We start from the raw sequence: 21,908 nt of genomic DNA on the forward strand, positions 1-21,908 counted from the left end.
AGTTAGTTATGACAGCTTAACAGTTCTTAACATTATTCGGTTCAATATTCTCTTTGAAAAGTAATTTAATTTTTAAACCCACAGAACAGCCTGGAAACTTATCATCTTCGGTAGTAGGTTTTTATTCAAATAAAAAGGTGAATGCAAAAATCTTCATTTCACAGGTCAGCTTTCAAAATCCTGCAGAAAAATGTAAAGTAGAATAAAAAAAGCAATGCAAACCAACTTCCATTTCTGTACATAGTTTACCAGACCACAGTTCACATTCTATACCAGAATAAATATAGAATGCATTGTATTGGGCACAAGCGAGGGAGTAAAGAAAGTTTGCTCTTACACAGCATGAATTTAGGTTTGCCAGGACAAAAGGTTTATTTGTCTGCTTGCATTTTTCATGAGTCAACAACAACAACAAAAAGCTATTCTGTTATAATAAATACTAAAAACAGAAATCACAGTCTTACTAAAGTTAACATCACATTAGAGTTCTAATTGAGAACAAAACAGGATTATCAAAAACTATACAGAGTTTAAAGGAAGAACAAAAACAGAGTTTTCAATATGCAGTCAGTATTATAAAAATCATAAATCACTGAAATTTTCTGTTTCCAAATGAAATAGGATTCAAGATCACAAATACCCTAAAACTATACATCTACCAATGTAAGTTTATAATGAATTGACAGATGTCTGATTACGTTGGGAAAATGGCGTATTTTCTTAAAATTATTATTAGAACAACAATAATCTATCAAAGCAGCTGGTTTATCATCTTCTGTGTGTTTTAAATAAAACATAGCTTTTCAAGCCAACTCTGTTTTCTTCAGGCTGTCAGTGCCATCTAGTGGAATATTATTAGCACTACAATTTGAAAGGTTTTAGCAACATGATTTATAAATTTTTATAAAAAGGTTATTATTAAAGTAGCATTTTAATTCTTTCCTCAAAGTAACAACCCAAATGTATACATATTTGTCTTTAAAGAAAGATATATTGAATAAAAACTGATTTTATTCATAGAAATACACTGAATTATTAACATGTAATAAAAATCACAAAACGATCAAGCCAAACTTTCATATTTGATACGCTGCCAAATATTTTTACTTATTTCTCTTATTCAATAGCTATGCTATTTTACCCCAAGTTTATTCCTATGATAAAGAAACCATTAAAGCTAACTGCTTTGGAGGGAGGCATCAAATATACATCTATTTTTAAAAGCTATCTTTAAAAATGTCTCAACTTCAGTGAAAACTATCAAGCTATTTGCCACATGCCTGTCAAGCTAAAGCTGACTACAAGACACATAAACTGAAGCACAGAGACAAGTCCAGTGTCTAAGCCTTAGGTTAGGGCTTCCGGTTTTAGTTTTCAAACACCTGATCAGACCCTCTCTTTACAAGAATTTCTTTTAAATTGAGATTTCTACCTATTCTGAGAAAAGATATCATAGCACCTTCAATCCCAGTGTCTAATGACCTTCCAATTCCTTCACCTTCGACAGCCAATAAAATCCTCAGTCCTAAATCCTGTTTCTTAAATGTCTCTCAAATTTTAACTTTTCTTCATTTCCTAAACCTCATATCATCTTTTTAATCAGTATCCTGGCACAGGACTGCCACTCAAAACTCTATCTGTACACTAGTTATCCTTCAAAAACAAATTCATCGCCAACTCTAGAAGACCCAGCACCCACATCTGCCTACCCCCATCATTTCCTAGCTGTGCTACCACTATGCATCCTTACTAGAGACCTCTACTGCATCCTCCCACGTTGTCTATTTTTGCTTGTCTCTTTTACTCAGGTTGAGGTAGGAACAGAGTCTTGTACCTCTTTGCATCTTCATAACTTAGTAACTGCCTGGGTCAATGAATCATTGCCAAAAGCACAATAAATCATTGCCAGATCTTTTATGATCTGCTAGAAAGAGTGGTTAAGAATCCCAAAGCATCTAAAGCCAAGAGAAGCAGAATTTCATTAATGATTAAAAAGAACACAGATAAACATTTTTATCCATGAGTGCCTAAGAAAAATTCTAAATAATTTTGCAGATCCACAGTCACAATCCCTCTCGGAACCACCTGCAGAAGATACCTGTCTTAAATGAAACATAATCGTAAATTCAAAGTTTTTATCCCAATCACTAAAGCTCAAAAAGTCTCCTAGTCAAAAGTGTTAAAACTAATTCTGTCTATATCAGACAGTAATATACTCATCTTCTTTAAAAAAAAAAAAAACTGCTCAGTTTATTCTTTTGATTGTATGTTTATGTCATATCTCTCCTACAAATATTACAATAGAGATACTAAAAAACATCAGTGCTAAAAGGGCTCTAGTTTAATCACATTTTCACAGATGAGGAAGCTGAGGTATAAAGCTATTAAAATGACTTCCCTTTAATAATAAGCTAAACGTTTAAGTCAATACTTGAACCAGCTCTCCCGGCTCTTATTCCAGCACTTTCCTCATGTCTTGGTAAAGTTCTGAAAATAAAGCTCTGTAATTAGGGTCATTTTAGGAGTCTTTTCATGGATACTACGAAGTCAGTCAATCCATTTCTCTTACTTCACAGAGGTAGTCTAAAAGCTAGCATACACTCTACCCGAAATCCCAGAATGTTATATAGTAGAAATGCCACAGAGTAGGTAGGTACTCAATAAATATTTGTGGACTAAATTAGGCATACAAAAAATATTTTCTTATATTTAGACAAATATATTTTCAGGTTTTGACAGAAACAGCTTTTGGCTCCACACCCTATATTTTCCTTTAATGAAAAAAATCAAAGGCATAGCTAAACCAACTATGCAAGAGTAGATGCAGCAGAATCCTATTTGTATTAATTAATCAAGGCCTGAAAAAAAATGAAACTAACCCCATCCCCCCAAAATCCTTATTGTTAAGGAGGCAGTATTTCAGTAAAAATTCATAAATAATATTAGTATTAGCTCTCTTTTTCAGGTTTATGACATGTAACTATTCCAACCAGTCCATTCTGAAGGAAATCAGCCCTGGGATTTCTTTGGAGGGAATGATGCTGAAGCTGAAACTCCAGCACTTTGGCCGCCTCATGCGAAGAGTTGACTTATTGGAAAAGACTCTGATGCTCGGAGGGATTGGGGGCAGGAGGAGAAGGGGATGAGAGAGGATGAGATGGCTGGATGGCATCACTGACTCGATGGACATGAGTCTGAGTGAACTCTGGGAGTTGGTGATGGACAGGGAGGCCTGGCGTGCTGAGATTCATGGGGTCGCAAAGAGTCGGACACGACTGAGCGACTGAACCAAACCGATGGGAAGTTTACCTAAAGCCTAGATGTAGATTTATAAAGTTCAGGTATTTTTAAACCATGATTCAGCAAGTCCTTTCAAACAGTCCTAATAACTTCTGTAACTACTAAACACGTGGCTATTACAATTATTACATACTATAATAAGTTTTGGTCTTAATTTTTCAGAATTCTTATAACCAATTATCTAAAAATCTTTCACATGATTCAAACAGTATGTATTTCCTTAAATGAATATTCAGTCAATAAATACAGTATAGATTAATTTCTTATAGCCTTATCTGCTACACCAAAAAAATCCCATTAATTTGAAAAAAACAGTATCCATTTCCCAAAAATAAAATTTTAGATCATTACTAACTCTTTATTCTACTTTCTTCCCCACAAAAACTGTCAGGAATACTACCAAATTTTTATCTACAACAGTTTCTGTGGTCCCCCTCTCTTTCTCCGCATTGCACGCGCAGCTTGGCCAATGGTTCCCAAACACGGCTCCTCACCGGACTCGGCTGGGGATCATTAAACACTACGGATGCCTAGCCCCACCCCCCACGCAGTAATGAGAATGGGGTACCTCAGCGGTAAAGAATCTACCAGCAACGCAGGAGAGGTTCAATCCCTGGGTTGGGAAGATCCCCTGGAGAAGGAAATTGCAACCCATTCCAGTATTCTTGCCTGGAGAATGCCATGGACAGAGGAGGCTGGCGGGCTACAGTCCATGGAGTCACAGGAGTCAGACATGACTGAGTGACTAAGCAACAACAATGGCCTGGGTACTAGCAATTCTAATGTGCAACATGTGTGCACCACTGACCTCGGCTCTGAAGTACTTCAGCTATGATTTTTATTATTATTATACTTTACAATATTGTATTGGTTTTTTTTAATCTACCTCAAAGTTTTCCTTTCCTATGGCAAATTCTGAAAAGTAATCCTTTTTTCTTTTTTACCTTCTATACTATTTTCTCCACCCAAATCCTAAATTTCCAGTATATGGATTATTATTGACTTGCATCTCCTCTAAAGATTGGATACAGTGTCATCTTGTCTATAAAATACAGAAACTGTACCAGATGATTTCTAAGGTTTCTTCCATTCAGAATTTATATAGTACTCAAAAGAAAAAAAAAAAAAAAATCAACAGTACTTTCTAGGTTATCAAGCTCCCCTGGCGCCCTTCCTCAGTTCTCCTTAACTACCCTCCTTTTTCTGCGTTGAACCATATGAAATCAGCCAATATTAAACCATTTCTAACCTAAAACACAGCCATTTCATATGCTCCATCTTAATAACACCTCCTGCTTTCCCTTTATACAAAACATACCCAAGCTAAACTTTCTTTCTTTCTTGAAAACCCCAATGAAATCTCAATTCCCTGTTATAACTTAGAAAGACACGATGACATGAATAGGCAAAAGAAATGGGTCCAGTCCTGAAGATAAAAGGTGCTTTTTTCTTTTTAATGGTCTACCCATACTTGAGTAAGGGAGAGCTATTAAATGAATTAATGTTTAAAAGTTTCTCTAGGCTAAAGGCTAAATTAAAGCAGAGATACTACAGTTTACCTAAATTGCCGTCTTAGTGTGTGTCTATCAGACTACTGCCCCAGGCTTAACCATCACTCGAATCATTTACACCTGTTGACCCTGTGATTTCAGACTGTTCTCCCAGAGCCCACCATCTCAAAAGTACACACTGCCAAACATATACATATATCTATTCTTTTTCAAATTCTTTTTCCATTAGGTTATTACAGAATATTGAGTAGAGTTCCCTGTGCACTAATCAACTATGTGAGTGGGTGAAGTCGCTCAGTCGTGTCCGACTCTTTGCAACCCCATGGACTGTAGCCTACAAGGCTCCTCTGTCCATGGAATTTTCCAGGCAAGAGTACTAGAGTGGGTTGCCATTTCCTTCTCCAGGGGATCTTCCCGACCCAGGGATCAAACTCAAGTCTCCCGCATTGCAGGCAGTCGCTTTATCATCTGAGCCACCAGGGAAGTTTATACTCCAATGTAAAACTTAAAAATTCTTAAAAAAAATTTTAATAAGAAAATATACACTGCTGATCACTGACAGGGAGAGAGTTGGGAGTCAGTAAGAAGACTGTAAAATAAGATCATTATAAATTCACTACCTACCACTACTGGAAAGACATCATGAGCTCATGGTTTAAAGACAACAGAAAGTTCTATGCAATACATTATTGTATTTTGTTTTAAAGGGGCTCACTCATCAGTTTCACTGTGGTTCTGAAACATCTAATGCCATCTAATTCAAGGCATGTTCATAATGCCTGATACACTTTTTTTTAAGTCAAAGAAATAGAAAATGACCTGTCAATTAGGATTAATGGTTATCTCTCAATTCCCAATTTTATCACATCCAACAGTCTTTTATAACACTATGTATAACGATTCAAAATGCCTCTATAAGGCTTCTGTCTGAGCCATTTCATGCAAAAGGGTTGGTTAGAATTTCATCATATTTGGATCTGACCTAGTATTAAAAAAGCAGTAAAAAAGCTAAGCAGTAAATACAAAATTCACTTTAGGGGGTAAGGTGCCTCAAAGAGGTGGGAAATCCTCCTCCTAAGCAGCTGACACAGAGGTGTGATGAGGGGCCCTGTGACGGCCAGTCAAGAGAAACAAGCCCTTGTACTAAGCTGCCAGGCACAGAAAACAAACAGTTTCAGATATGATCCCCAAATTGAAAACCACAAGAGCAGACATTCAAAACTGGCTTTGATCTGTGCCGGAGCTACTGCAGACCGAGGCAGCTCCAAGCAGTGGGGCCCCAGAGTGAGGCACAGCAGGGACTGGTTTATTTAACAATGGCTAATACTCCTCCTGGGGGGGAGCCAGCTAGCTTTCAAATAACACCTATTAAATTTGTAGATGGCCAAGTTCACATGAATATCAGGGGATTAAAATCCAAGATATCTACAATTTAGTATAAGCTATGCTTTAGCTACTTATTCAAATATCTCTGCTTCATCACGAAAACATAATTTACTATGATTTGGAGCTCAGTGTTACAGCATAAAAAGTAAATCATTTCATTTTATTTATCTGAATTACAGCAGATGAATCAATACGTTTCATTTATATACACACATATATATATATATCACTGCTTTCGGGCAAAGAATTTGATGTAGTAATCAACTCTAAATTTATCAATTTCGCATTTTCTGCTTCACAATAATGAATCATACTGCATCCCAATGAGGATGAGAGCAAAAACAAGCCCCAAGCCTATTGCATTATAAAACTTTACCCAGCTCATCACAACAACCATATGCCTGTGGGAGGGAAAAGCTTCTGTGAATCAATTAGTATCCGAAGGCAATAATATTTTCTTCAGGAAGCAAAAAGTCACGCTCACTCATGTAGATCAATACCTTTCCAGGGACCCGGAGACTCTCAATGGCACCAAGATCACTGAAGCTCTCTGGAGGACTTTTCAGACCCTTCAAAAAAGAAAAAAAGATAAAAAAGAGAAGAATTTCAACTGTGCTGCAGAACTGTAACATGAGAGAAAATACTTTTTTGCTTGTCTTGTTATATTACCACCAAGTTTAATGATTTTGATGTGCAGATATGTGCGATTTGTTTATCTCCTTGAACAGTTGCTTTTTAACATTTTATTGTATAAAGAGAACTGCAGGAGGAGTCAAAAATAAGCTGCAAAGCCTTCCCCTTCTTTCACCGAGACCATCAGCTGATAGCAAAAGACTTTCCATTCATATTTCTCAACCCTAAGTTAGACTATACTTACTGAAATAAAAATCACCATTTTAAAAAGACATGCTCCTGTTGTACAATATATAGAATATGTTTCTAAAAATAGCTGTCACAATACATACAGTCCTATTATTAAATCAAGGAAAGATGTACTTTTGGAAATTCAAGATAAAATCACTATATGGCAACTTCATACCTAACGGCTGAAGTCTGAGTTAACCATTATTCAAAAACAACCAAAAGAGAAGAAACGTGGTGACAAAAGCATTCCATAAAAGCACTTATCTATGAGTCAGGACCAAATTCATTTGCCAAATTGGACCTTGGCAAAAAGGTCCCAGCATTATGACTGAGCTAAAAAGATTTTTAAATAATGATACATTTTTAAATGATAAAGGCTTAATTAATACATAAGTAATCCTTAGGATTTACCTTATCACTCTCATCAATGTACCCAATTCATACTATATAACTGAGAGTTAAACCCCACGTCTCACTGCTTTAGCTCTTTGGTGCTTTGTCTCTTCCAGGTTCCCTTGGGGCTCAGTGATCAATAATCTGCCTGCCAAGCCGGAGACCCAGGCTCGATCCCTGGGCCGGGAAGATCCCCTGGGGAAGGAAATGGCAACCCATTCCAGGATTCTTGCCTGGGGCATCCAATGGACAGAGGAGCCTCTCGGGCTATGGTTCATGGATGACGTAGCAAAGAGTCGGACGCGACTGAGTGACTATACAACAACTTTCTGCATTCAGGGATTCTGATTCAAGAATTCAGGGATTCTGAAAGGCTCATTTGTGCACCAAAGAAAGTTATCAAGACAGAAAGAAGTGCGCAATTTAAATTTTCTTTTAAAGCCTCTTTTTAACATAGGCTATTCAAAGCAGACCCCTAAAATCCCTGTAATAATAGTCTGGAAGCAAAATCAGCCCGTACATGAACTTAAGGAGAGATTTATGCTATTGAGTTTTTGTCCTTTAGCTATCCTATACTGGCCTTCTGGTGTCCATAGCAACCAAAATATATGGCACATTTATTTGAGACTTAGAGTAGAACTTACTCATCTTTAAATTATAGAGGTGTATATTTTATCTTCCCTAATATAAAATACTGCTAATCATAGCTATAATTTTTTTATGACAAGGTGCTCTGCTTCATTCCCAATCTTCCATTTTCCCCAGAAAATGCCCCCCTCCACCCACCTTCTCTCCCTCTTCTCTCTTCTCCATCCATACTCTCTCCCTCTCTCGTCCTCTCTCATTCTCCCTGTCTTCCTCTCCCCGCACCCTTCTCACTCTCTCATTCCACCCCACCAAACCAACACCCCACTTTCGGAGCTCCTCTATGAAATTTTCCTAAATCCTATGTTTCAAAGAAACACTATTTCTCAGCATCACCTACGGACCAGCTCCATCACCTAGGAAGTTTTTTCCTAAGTCCCACCACAGATCTAATAAATAGGTATTTCTGAATTAGGACAAGGAATTGCATTTTAACAAGCAACCCAGGTGACTGCTATCATTGCTAATGTTTTGGAAACCCTGCTAACATTTCCCCACACCTCTGCCAAAGTAGCAAAGTTTTAAATAGTAAACACACCTCTCTCTCTGGACCCAAGAGAAGGGAAAGACCAAGTTCTGTTTGCCTCTCTAGCCTAGGGCTAGCACAATTTCAGAACAGAGTAAACACCAAAGCAATTAGTAACTTCTTTGGAGCCTTGGTTAAGCTCCAACCTCCAGCTAATTAAAACCCCGTTCCCATGAGAACATGAAACTGACCTTAAAATGAAGTTCCTAGGGAAATCTGCAGGAATAAGAAAAGCATATGGAAGCTTAAGGACTTCCCAGGTGGCACAGTAGTAAAGAATCTGCCTGCCAATACAGGAGACGCAAGAGACATGGGTTCAATCCATGGGTTGGGAAGATTCCCTTGGAGTAGGAAATGACAATCCACTCCAGTATTCTTGCTTGGAAAATTTCATGGACAGAGGAACCTGGTGGGCTACAGACCATAGGGCCGCAAAGAGTCAGCCAGGACTGAGCATGCGTGCACGCACTGAGGCTTAAAGTCTTACAACGAGTGAGAAAATTAAAGTGTGAAACTACTGCTGCATGTGTGTTTTCTTCCTTGTCCCAGTTTCTCACCAATAGTCATCATAAGGGCATGGCACCAAAAGTGGTGAAGAGGGCAAGGCTGGATTACAGAATTACCCCTTGGACTGCAAGCAGATCAAACCAGTCCATCCTAAAGGAAACCAACCCTGAACACCCATTGGAAGGACTGATGCTGAAGGTGAAGCTCCAACACTTTGGCCACGTGATGCGAACATCTGACTCACTGGAAAAAACCATGAGGCTAGAAAAGATGAAATAACCCTGATGCAAAAGGAAAAGGGGGTGATGGAGGATGAGATGGTTAGAGAGCATCACTGACTCAATGGATATGAATTTGAGCAAACTCAGGGAGAGAGTGGTGGAAAGAGGAGCCCCGCATGCTATAGTGCATGGGATTTCTAAGAGTCAGACCCGAATTAGCAACTGAACAACAAAATACATTTTATATACACACACTTATATGCATTCATATACACATAAATAAAACCTCATGATTTGATTCAAAACCACAACCAATCCTAAAGTATCTTTTTAAAATATAATGTTCATGCCTTTTAAACAAACCATTTGTTTAACCAACCTAACAGAAATTCTTGGAAGAATATATCAGGTGTCATTTTCTCTTTCCCCAGAGTTATGAGGAAAGAACCCAATGTCTAAAACAAGCAAACAAGTGGTATATACCAGCATCTAGAAAAACACCTTGCCTCCAAGTTAGTTATCACACAATAATTTGCTACTAATATGAATATGTGGCAACTTTCCACCAAACGTACAAAATAAAAGTAATAAAAACTGGAAACCCTATATCCATGTTAGGAAGCAAGGGATTCAAAGAATGGCTTCTGCCATCTTGAACAACCTGCCTATCCTCATAGTCTAATGACAGTAACAATAACTCAGAGGCTCTTATAAGGGATAAAGGAGGTAACATATACAAGAGGCCACAAACAGAGTCTGGTACATGGTAAACACCCTTTAAGTGTTCACCATTATTCTGAACATCACAGAGAAATGCTTTTATCTCATCAAGACAGAAACCAAGAGTTAGGTAAATGCCTCAAAGCATAATATCTGACACTCATCCGTATTTTAGGATTATAGATCTGATTAGCAATTTTATAAATCTCTATTAACAAATATGAAGTCATCATTTTTATTTTATCTTCACCTTTTTAAAGCAGGAAGTCATGGTTATAGCTACGCTGCTGCTGCTGTTCAATCGCTATGTCACGTCTGACTTTTTGTGACCCCGTGGACTGCCGCACGCCAGACTCCTCTGTCCTCCACTATCTCCGCGAGTTGGCTCAGGATCATGTCCAGTGAGTTGGTGATGCTATCTAATCATCTCATCCTCTGCTGCCGTCTTCTCCTTTTTGCCTTCAATCTTTCCCAGCATCAGGGTCTTTTCCAACGAGTCGGCTCTTCACATCAGGTGGCCAAAGTATAGGAGCTTCAGGTTCTATAACTATAGTGCTCTGCCTTTATTAAATTGAAACTTTCCCTCTAATCATTAGCCATTGTTGGATTTTCTTTTGTATCTGGTTTTTGTTTTCATAATTTCCCTATACAAAATCCATCATACATAATACCTGCCTCTGCAACTTTCTTTGCCGAATCAGATTACACTTCAGATTTACTTCTGTTTCGTCTACGTGAATCTTCAGCTTCCATTGATGAGACCAGCAACGTAGGTCCCAATGGTCAAAAGAAGCATGTAATGTGGTTTGTGATTCCTTCTCTTTTCAAGCAAAAGTTTCGGCAAAACTCAGAGTGTTTACACTAAGCCCTCGGTTTCTCCCAAACCCACCCGCATCGGGCATTCCTCCTCACCACCTTACCGCAGCGCTGCTGTGAGGTCACCAGTGACCTTACTGCTGCTCACGGCAGAGGCGCACTCCCATTCTCACCCTCCACGGCCCACGTGCAGCATTTAATACAGCTGATCACTCCCTCTTCTTTTCGGTTCTTTACTTGGACCTAACTGGTTGGGATGGTCTCTTTATCCAACAGATATGTACTGAGCATCTGCTACAGGAGAGGCGCTCTTTGGGATGTTCCTTGGGATGCAGGAGAACGCTTCCAGGGGGATGCTGCTCACCTCACTGCTCCTTCTCAATCTGCCTTCCTAAATCCCGGAGCTCAGAACACGGAGTCCTCAAAAGCTCCAACTGTGGACTCTTGTTTTATTTCTACACTTATGCCATTGGTGATCTTAGCCAGCAAACACACCCTCCTTATACTCGTGACTCCTGCATGTTTACCTATACCCTGGATTTCGCCTCCAAAATTCAAGCTCTTTCAGCCAACTGCCTACTTTCTTCCTCCAAAAGCCAAGAGGCTTTCAAATGAACAAGTTTAAAATCTTGCTTCCTTCCTTCAATCTGTTCCTCCCTCAGTCTTACCCAGGTCAATTCAATTCTTCCAGCTGCTGGGGCCAAAACATTTGGAGTCAACCTTTAAGTTTCTCTTTCTTTCACAGCCCAAATCCGATCTATTAAGAAATTCTGTCAACTCCACATTCACAATATACCCACGATCTGACCTTTTCTCAACACCTCCACTGCTAGCATCCTGAGACAGGCCCATGTCCTGTCTCACTTGGATTACTGTATTAGCATCCTTACTGGCCGCCCTGGCCTTACCATGAGTGAGAAGAGAAGTAGCGAAGATGAGATGGAGATGAGACTCTATGTGATCTGGCTTCCTGCCCTCACTCTCTGACCTCATCTCCTACCATTTCTCTCGTCACTCACTTCACGCCTCCCACACTGGCCTCTTGCTGCCCTTCAAAGACACTCCTGCCTCAAGGCCTCTGCATCTGCTTTTCCTTCCACCCAGAATTCTCCTTCCAAGACAACCCCAGAGCTCGCTCCCTCACCTCCGTCAGGTTTGACCTCAAGTGTCACCTTCTCAGAGAGGCCTTCTGTGGCCACCGTATCTAAAAAGCACGTGCCGCGTGCGCTCATTTGCTCAGTCGTGTCCGACTCTTTGCGACCCCGTGGACTGTAGCCTGGTGGCTTCTCTGTCCATGGGATTTCCCAGGCAAGAATATTGGAGTAAGGTGCCATTTCCTCCTGCAGGGGATCTTCCAGACTCAGGGATCAAACCTACGTCCCTCATCTCCTGCATTGGCAGGAGGATTCTTTACCACTGAGCCACCTGGAAAGCCCCATCTAAAAGTTACACATGACTCTAAATCGCCAACAACTCCCAGAACTCTCTATCCTCTATTCCTCTGAAACGTGTATCACCATGACTGCCTTCACACGTCTGTTCTGTTACTGCTGCATTCCCCACACTTAGAATAGTGCCTGGTACATAGAGTTCGGTAAGCACATGTTGAACAAAGTGAAAGAACAGAGGCCAGCATCATGGAGAAAGCAGAACAAAGGAACTCATGTAAACAGAGAGAGCTAACAAAGGCTGCTCTACACTCTCCTCCAAACCAAGATCCTTGGAGAGCTGAAATGCCAAAAAGTGTCAGAGACCTTAATTTCCTACCTCTTCACATTAACAGCAATATATTATCAGCATATTCTTTAGCCCCTCCAAAAAGAAACATCTTTATTTGTATTTATTTGTAATACTGCTATATTTAACCTAACAATAAACAGTATAAATAAAATTCCCAATGCTAGGCAGCACCCTACTTTCATACCTCGTAGATTCATAAAAAGTGTATGAATAATGATTAAATATGAGGCTTCTCTGATGGTTCAGACAGTAAAGAATCTGCCTGCAATGCAGGAGACCCAAGTTTGATCCCTGAGTCAGGAAGATCCTGTACTGAAAGGAATGACAAACCACTCCAGTATTCTTGCCTGGAGAATCCCAAGGACAAAGGAGCCTGGTGGGCTACAGTCCATGGAGCTGCAAAGCATCAGACATGACTGAGCAACTAACACACACAAATATGTGGAAGTCAAGCCATAAACAAATATAATTAGGATGACCTTAAAAATCTGTGTGAAACTCCTACTTTTACCTCACCTCCTATATAATACAGTTCCAACTTTTTGTATGTGTTCTTTAGCTTTTTTTTTTTTTTTCTATCCCAACTAAGCACAGATTTTACCTGCTCAATCTGATAAACAAATGACTGAGGCTGAAGAGTCACCATTTTCAGAACAATTTCACTACATTCAGGAGACATAAACTTATTATCACTGGTTATCTGGACTTCTGTATTTTTTCTCTCTCACTCACTCTTACAAAGCAGGGTTAGAAAACAAACCAACCAAAGTACAATGACGGCAATGTTGACTACGCGGAACCACCAGCAAGCAACAGGAGACGGCATCAAACTTAGCTGCTGCACAGAAGTCCAAATTCAGCATGCCAGAGGCAGTTTGGGGGCATCAGTGGGATAATTTACAGAAGTGTATATTGTTTTAAAAGTCAAATGGCTACCAAAGCTAGCCTGAAATCAACAGTTGCTTGAGTTTCTGCAATAGCCAGCTTCCAGTTTTCCCACTTTTCTACCATCAATGCAGCCACTGAGATAATCTCTGTGGTTATGCATTTCTTTGTTAGCCCCAGGAACTGTTAACTCCTTTATCTCTTTACTTTGATCTAATATAAACACTGCTAGGAAAGCCCCATGTGATACATGCTATCATTCCTGTTAGAAAGATGTGAAAACAGATGTTCAAAAAAGGTAATAATGGGGCAAGGATAGCCTCTTCATGAAATGGAGCTGGGGAAACTGGACAGCTATGTGTAAAAGAATGAAATCAGAACACTTCCTAACACCATACACAAAGATAAACACAAAATGAATTAAAGACCTAAGTGTAAGACCAGAAACTATAAAACTCTTAGAGGAAAACACAGGCAGAACACTCAATGACATAGATCAAAGCAAGATCCTCTATGACCCTCCTCCTGAAGTAATGAAAATAAAAACAAAAATAAACAAGCTGGACCCAGTTAAATTCAAAGGCTTTTGCACAGCAAAAGAAACTATAAACAAGGTGAAAAGGCAACCCTCAGAATGGGACAAAATGATAGCAAATGAAAAAACTGATAAAGGAGTAATTTCTAAAATATACAAGCAGCTCATACAACTCAATACCAGAAAAACAAAAACCCAATCAAAAAGTGGGAAAAAGACCTAAACAGACATTTCTCCAAAGGAGACATACATATGGCTAACAAACACATGAAAAGATGCTCAACATCGCTCATTATTAGAGAAATGCAAATCAAAACTACAATGAGGTATCACCTCACACCGGTCAGAATGGCCATCATCAAAAAGTCTATAAATAATAAATGCTGGAGAGGGTGTGAAGAAAAAAGAACCCTCTCACACTGCTGGTGGGAATGTAAATTGATATAGCCACTATGGAAAAGAGTATGGAGATTCCTTAAAAAACTAGGAATAAAACCACCATATGACCCAGCAATCCCACTACTAAGCATTTATGCTGAGAAAACCAAAATTGAAAAAGACACATGTACCCCAATGTTCATTGCAGCACTATTTACAATAGATAGAACGTGGAAGCAACCTAGATGTCCACTGACAGATGAATGAATAAAGAAGCTGTGGTACATATACACAATGGAATATGACTCAGCCATAAAAAGGAACGCGTTTGAGTCAGTTCTAATGAGGTGGGTGAACCTAGAGCCTATTATACAGTGAAGTAAGTCAGAAAGAGAACGATAAATACCGTATACTAACACATATATATGGGATCTAGAAAGACGGCACTGATGAAATTACTGCAGGGCAGCAATGGAGACAAAGACATAGAACAGACCTGTGGACACAGCGGGCAGGGGTGGGGAGGGTAAGATGTATACAGAGAGTAACATGGACACTTACATTATCATATGCAAAATAGACAGCCAATGGGAATTTGCTGTATGACTTAGGGAACTCAAACAGGGGCTCTGTATCAACCTAGAGGGGTGGGATGGAGTGGGAGATGGGAGAGAGGTTTAAGGGGGAGGAGACATATGTATACCTATGGCTGATTCATGTTGATGTTCGGCAGAAACCAACAAAATTCTGTAAATCAATTATCCTTCAATTAAAAACTAAAAAAAATTTTTTTTCAGTTAAGTAAAGTTGCTCAAGGTCACACAGCTACAGGATGGACCAGGATTCAAACCCATCCTCAAGAAAGAAGTGTTATGAAGCATAAGACCAGGACTCAACAAATGTAAGGAACTGTCAAATCTTACTATCCACTTAATTAAATATTCTATAATTCATAGAACTTTAAAACTTTATCTTCATGACAATAACAACATAATTTGACAGAGGAAAATAATCACATAGAATTTGTGTATTATTCACCAGAGACCTACAATGTGTAATTCACTCAGATGTCTCTCAAATTCTAAACTATCAAATAAGAATTTAATGTGGAATTTGTAGTCTTTTTTCCATGAACAAAAATATTCACAAATGAATCTTTCACTAAATGCTTTGCCTCCACATTCTCCAAAGTTCTCAAAATGACACTGATTTAAAATTCTAATCTAAATTACCCTCTCTAATATAAAAATAATAAAGAATGATCAATTATAGTAAAATATTAGAGCTGAAACAAAGGTATCTAAAACCAAACCATAATCAATAAGTATATAAAAGTAGATTTCTGCCATTTCTGATTTGAAAGAAGCTGACACGTTATTAGGATATCCCTATAATTTATGACAGAAAACAGCCAAAGTTTTTATTCAAGATTTAACATTCTGGCAAAAAATAAAAGATCATTATTTTGCCATGACAATGACTTTTTTAAAGTATCATTTCACAGACACTCATGACTTTCATAACAGAACTGTGAAACAGGATGAACAAAAATAATTATTATTCTCAATTTCACATAAGGAAATTTATGCTACTAGATTTAGGGACTTGCCCAAAGTCATAAAGCTATCAATATCAATTCTGCCTTCAAATTACTGCTTCCCCCCGCCCCCCGACTCTTTCTAGTCATCTCTATTGCAGAGACCTCACTTTCACCCAGGCCACCCTCAGACAACCAGACAGCTTGGGGGAAAAGGGAACCCGGCAGTATAGCTAAGGCGATCACTGGAAAACTGGCAAAAGCGGGGAGGGGGAGACAAAGACAGCCTCCGGCTCCCTCATTGGTCTTATCTAAAGGAATGTTCTTGGGTCACCGGGTCCCACCTGAACAAGGCTCCGAACCCCGCGGGTCAGGTGAATTTTCCAGGGTGTGCCTGGAATTTATAGTGCCCCTGACACCTGCCACCACCTATAACTTGGGTATCTGCTTGCCTGCGGCCCAGGGACAGAATATCTCGGCTCGTCTCCCAGCAGAGATGAAGGAGACCTTTGCTTCAGCCTCTGCAACTTACCTGCCGGGTCATAAGAGATTTGATTTTTTGCATGTCGAATTCGTGAGGCGGTATCCTGCAGCAAAGAACTAACAAATCACTCACAACCACCAAACTGCTGGCCCCGACACAGGGAAGCCATAGTGAGTAGTCACGTGGAACTGCTGACCTGGGTTTCCCTTCCTTTCCCCTAGCATGCTGGGAATTGTAGTCCCCCGGCTGCCATCGCCCCTGCAATGGAGGCGAGAGAACGGTCCAGGTACTACATTTCCCAGCAAGCAAAACAGCTGACGCTTCAGATAAACGCACAAAACTTGTTGCTCTGAGAGACCGCGGCAGTCGCCGGTCTTTAAAGAGGTTCTAGGTATCGGTAACTCTGCTTCGGGGAGGCGGCAAAAACTTAATTCTTAGGTGACCAGGAACAAATACTGAGGAGACAGTATATAAACCTGACTGACATGAGGACCCCTAGGAATGTAGTGGAGGAAACCCCACCTGGTGTCCGGGGCGAAGTGAAAGGACGACAGACTGACGTGAAGGGGCTGGACGCTCCAAGAGAACTTGGCATTCCCCAGGTGGCGCTGGGCTTGGCCTGAGGAAAAGTGTGGTCCAGGTTGTCCAGTGCTGGCTGTCCAGGTTAGAGCTCTTCTTCCTCAGTCTTGGTATTCACAGCAGAAAACTAACACCAAAGGGTTTAATTCCCCACTTACCATTTTACCACCTGTGTAATCTAAGGCAAATCAAGGTAGAAAATATTAATATAGCAATAGTAATAAGTAGGCATGTCACTTTAATGTCCTCTTTTCAACTTAGAGCAGTTTAGTTACATTGAGGAAAGCAATAGGGGAGTCTTTGGGGGCTCAATTTAAGAAAGAACTTTCCAATTATAAGAATAAAAGGAAAAGTGACCCAGAGCTAACAATTAGTAATAGCACACGTGTATTGAGAGCTTGTTACCTGTCAGAAACTTACTGTCAGAAACCTTGCTAATAGCTTTACACGTGGTATCTCACTTATCCACACAAGTAAGTGAATGCAATTTATAAATTGTAAGGCACTTCATAATTATGAAGGATTACAGGCGTAATTCTACACGTTTTCTACTCCAACAGAAACACCCTGTGCATAGTTTTATCACTGTGCCTGACAGGTCCTTTTGAAATACATGCTCACCTATATGCTTTTCTGACTCTATTACATCTAATCCCGTGAAGAAATTCCAGTGCCTTTTGGGCAACCTTAGTGTAGTTTATTACAGCGGATTACCTGTTATAATCTTAATTGCCAGACAGTTCTTATTGATTGGAAGTCTCTGAAAGAGAAACTGCTTGCCATATTAGCATATGAAATGAAACCCAGTTCACTAAACATTTGTTGATTTCTGGGCACTAGTCAACCCGATTCTGAGCACTTCAGATTGATAAAATACAATCGTGATCCTTAAGGAGTTTACAATTTAGTTAAACAGTATGTATTAGAGGGGATCTAAGTCCAGTAGTTCTCAAACTTGGTTCAGATTCACCTGAGGAGGGTACAGTTGTTGTTACCATTTTTGTGGGAGTTCTTTGAGACCTTCAGTGATTTTTATAGGCAGCCAGCTGAAGAATTTAAAATACACTGTTTAGAATGAACCCAGATCCAGACCCAGAATTTTTTCCCTCATACACAAGGTTGCAGGTGACAAAGAGAAGCTTTTTTTTTTTTTTCATTCATTTGGTTTTTTCCTGTCAGCCAAATTGGGGAAAAGAGTGGTTTCTGTATCTGCTTGATCTGAAAAGGCAAGAAAGCATTAAAATTCTATTTAACTCTTAATGCTCTACATTTTAGTATGTTTCTTTTTAACTAAAAGGAAATGGACAACCCAGGCCTATAAAAGTTCAAAGACTGTAGCTATAATAGTAGAAGCATGGAAAGTAAATCAGTGCTATTGTCTAAATAAAATATATGCCCTAATTCAGCATACCCTAACACTATAGAAAATAGTTGAACTAAACATGATAGGTTTTTTGACTCCCTAAGCTAAAAAATAAAAACAAAAACCTAGAGCCCTAAAGCGCACTTTTTTAAAAAGGTGAAGCATGTTATTTCATTTCCATTTTTCCAAACTACATATATAAAACTTATTAGAGGACTTCCCTGGTGGTCCGGTGGCTGACTCCACATTCCCAATGCAGGGGACCCAGATTCAATCCCTGGTCAGGGAACAAAATCCCTCAGGCTGCAACTAAGAATTTGCATGCCGCGACTAAAGATCCAAAAGTAAATAAATGCATTAGACTTATTTAGTGCTCACACAGTTGTCCGAGGGTCATTAGTGGTAAGCCAGAACAAACTAGTGGAAAGTGTGGATGGCCTCCCAGCAAATCTTGACAAAAGTTTTTAGGATAGTAGTCCCTTTGTGAAGGAATGCCAGGCCTGTTTTTGTAGATTGGAATATCCAGGCTAAGAAGTAAGTAGATCTGATTCAGGGCAGTCGCATTAGCTGTAAAGTAGGATAAGGGCTTCCCTGGTGGCTCAGACAGTAAAGAATCTGCCTGCAGTGCGGGAGACCTGGGATCGCTGGGTTGGGAAGATCCTCTAGGGAAGGGAATGGCAACCCACTCCAGTATTCTTGCCTGGAGAATCTCCATGGACAGAGGAACCTGGCGGGCTACAGTCCACAGGTTTGCAAAGAGTCGGACATGACTGAGCGACACACACACACACACACCCCATAAGGGCTTATTTCTGATGGCCCAAATAGAAGGAGCCTCTGAAGCTTAAAAGCGGCGATCCTGGTTTGATTAGGACCAGGATAAATTTCTAGTCATCCTGTAAATATCAAAGCAGCAGAAAGATGTGGCCTCCCCAACAAAATGTAAAGACATTTCCTGAGCAAGCAGTAGTAGAAAAACAGGACACTTGCTGAAGGTAAAGCAGTGACCTGGAGAGGGGCCCTGGAAGGAAGACATTGCTGATAATCATTTAATGGCCATACGAATTGATCAGGGTTACTATAGACCTAACTCTGTAGGAGTTAGCACAGGCATGGGTGGTTGTGATGGCCTTCTCTAGCAGCCACTTCTTCCCTGTAAACTCTGATCTTTCCTGAGATCTATCGAATTAGAACAGGGTTTTCTTTCCTCAGTTCTTCTTGCGTGCATGCATGCTCAGTCATGTCTCACTCTTACAATCCCATGGACTGTAGCCCGCCAAGCTCCTCTGTCCATGAGATTCTCCAGGCAAAAATACCAGAGTGGGATGCAATTCCCTTCTCTAGGCGATTTTCCCCGACCCCGGGATCAAACCTCTGTCTCTTACTTCTTTTGCATTGGCAGGCAGATTCTTTACCATTGAGCCATCTGGCAAGCCACTGTTCTCTGTTCGCCTTGGCATTGGCATGTCACCACCTCTCCTTCCCAATTCTTCCTGTCATTCCAAAGCATTCCTATGCTACTAGTGAATAATGAGTGTGGATGTTTGAAATCCATAGGCTCCTGAACAGAGCTCCTCTGTGGGTTACAGGTGAGATGTGAGATGTAGATGATGGGAAGTTTCTTATAACGATAAAACACTTTAGACTATCTGTGATAGCACTTAAAAACTGAAAACAATTGAAGTTATATTTTAACGTTATCTTGTTTGGCTTCCTGTGTAAACATTCTGAATTCTGAAGTTACTCTAGCAGGTTAAGATTTTTATTCGTACTACCTGCCACTAGAGGGCGCACTGTCATGATTTTTGTCTCAGCATTTTCCCAAGATGAGCCTGTCATTGTCATTTTTAAATATGTGCTTGCATGCCAAGTCACTTCAGTCGTGTCCTACTCTCTGTGACCCTCTGGACTGTAACCCGCCAGGCTCCTTTGTCCTTGGGATTCTTCAGGCAAGAATACTGGAGTGGGTTGCCATGCCCTCCTTCGTGGGACCTTCCCAGCCCAGGGACAGAACCCATGTCTCTTAAGTCTCCTGCACTGGCAGGCAGGTTCTTTACCACTTGTGCCACCTGAGAAGCCCTTTAATATGTGTCTTGACATGAAAAGATCATCTAAGTCATATTGACATTTTGTTTATGTATGTAACATCTATTATCACTGTATCATAAAATAAAGGATATTTTAATATAACAAAAGAAACCCAAAAAAAAATGCAGAATAAAAATCAGTCCTTTAAATTGAGTGAATTTAACATTAGGAAAAACTCACTGCATCATCTTTATTTCTCTCACTTTGCTTAGGACCCAAAAAAGTTCATCATGAACCAGCACTGGGTTTGAAAAGCACTAGAAAGAGCTTATTTAATAAAACACAATTTGAGATGGATATTGATTTAAAAGATGTGACTGCTACTGCTGCTGCTAAGTCGCTTCAGTCGTGTTCAACTCTGTGCGACCCCATAGATGGCAGCCCACCAGGCTCCCCCGTCCCTGGGATTCTCCAGGCAAGAACACTGGAGTGGGTTGCCATTTCCTTCTCCAATGCATGAAAGTGAAAAGTGAAATCACTCAGTCATGTCCGACTCTTAGTAACCCCATGGACTACAGCCTACCAGGGTCCTCCATCCATGGGATTTTCCAGGCAAGAATACTGGAGTGGGGTGCCATTGCCTTCTCTGTAAAAGATGTGAAGGGGAGTCTATCTGCTATCTGTAGAATTTCAATATTACTTTCCATATTGTGTTCTGTAAAATCCAATATTAATATTTGTAGGCATTTCTCAAGCACCAAGTGGGAATCAGAAGACACGGACTAAGGAACTTTTGGGTTTATTTCTGGGGGAACAACTTAAGAAAAATACTAGTTAATCACTATGCTAGATCCATAAGTGAATAAGACCAGTCTTTGTGTTCTAGGACCCAGAGGGAAAATAAACATGCAAGAAAATCAGTTGAGGTTAGTGAGATAAGTGCTGCAATCTCTAGATGGCACAAACAAGATTTAGAAATAGCACAGAGAAAGTTGTGGTGTAACAATTACCTGGGGGGAAGTTCTTACCCTTTTTTTCCTTCTGAAGCTTGGAGAGATCATTAAGTGACCTCTGAAGAGGCCTCAGGGTTTTCCAGCTGTCGCTTTACTAGTAAGAGCAGGTCTGAACTGGGTTTCCCTGGTGGCTCAGACTGTGAAAAATCCGACTGCAATGCAGGAAGACTCTAGAATTTGGTATCCTGGGTCAAGAAGATCCCCTGTAAGAGGAAACGGCAAACCACTCCAGTATTCTGGCCTGGAGAATCCCATGGACAGAGGAGCCTGGCAGGCTACAGACCATGGTGTTGCAGAGTTAGACACGACTGCGCGACTAAGCATGAACACACACACAGGTCTGTTAGCCCTAATCCAAAAAATGTTTCCAAACTTAAATTCCAAAATATCTATCACTTGTTTTTTTGTTTTTTTTTACCTTTAATTACAATTGAGGAATATTCTTTTTTTGCCTATTTTATCATCAAACTTCTTCAG

The 21,908-nt window shown here is 40.0% G+C and overlaps 2 protein-coding genes across 4 annotated transcripts in view; one reads left to right on the forward strand and one right to left on the reverse strand.

The window, feature by feature from the left end:
* The window catches only part of VPS50 (VPS50, EARP/GARPII complex subunit), a 132,073-nt gene extending 115,422 nt beyond the window's left edge, over positions 1-16,651 (reverse strand). The window contains exons 1-2 of one of the 2 annotated variants that reach the window (XM_027540160.1): positions 16,497-16,651; positions 6,698-6,766 (exon numbers count right to left, since the gene is read on the reverse strand). In XM_027540160.1, the coding sequence (XP_027395961.1) occupies positions 6,698-6,766; positions 16,497-16,529 (102 nt within the window). In that variant the 5' untranslated portion in view covers positions 16,530-16,651. The remainder of the gene's footprint in view (positions 1-6,697; positions 6,767-16,496) is intronic. The other variant, XM_027540161.1, reaches the window with a different exon arrangement.
* A 158-nt stretch (positions 16,652-16,809) lies between these two features.
* Positions 16,810-21,908, forward strand: part of HEPACAM2 (HEPACAM family member 2) — a 59,756-nt gene continuing 54,657 nt past the window's right edge. For both annotated transcript variants that reach the window (XM_027540172.1, XM_027540173.1), the window contains exon 1: positions 16,810-17,111. The gene's annotated coding sequence lies outside the window, so the exon portion shown is untranslated. The remainder of the gene's footprint in view (positions 17,112-21,908) is intronic.

Source organism: Bos indicus x Bos taurus, chromosome 4 (assembly GCF_003369695.1).
Source record: "Bos indicus x Bos taurus breed Angus x Brahman F1 hybrid chromosome 4, Bos_hybrid_MaternalHap_v2.0, whole genome shotgun sequence".
NCBI lineage: Eukaryota > Metazoa > Chordata > Mammalia > Artiodactyla > Bovidae > Bos > Bos indicus x Bos taurus.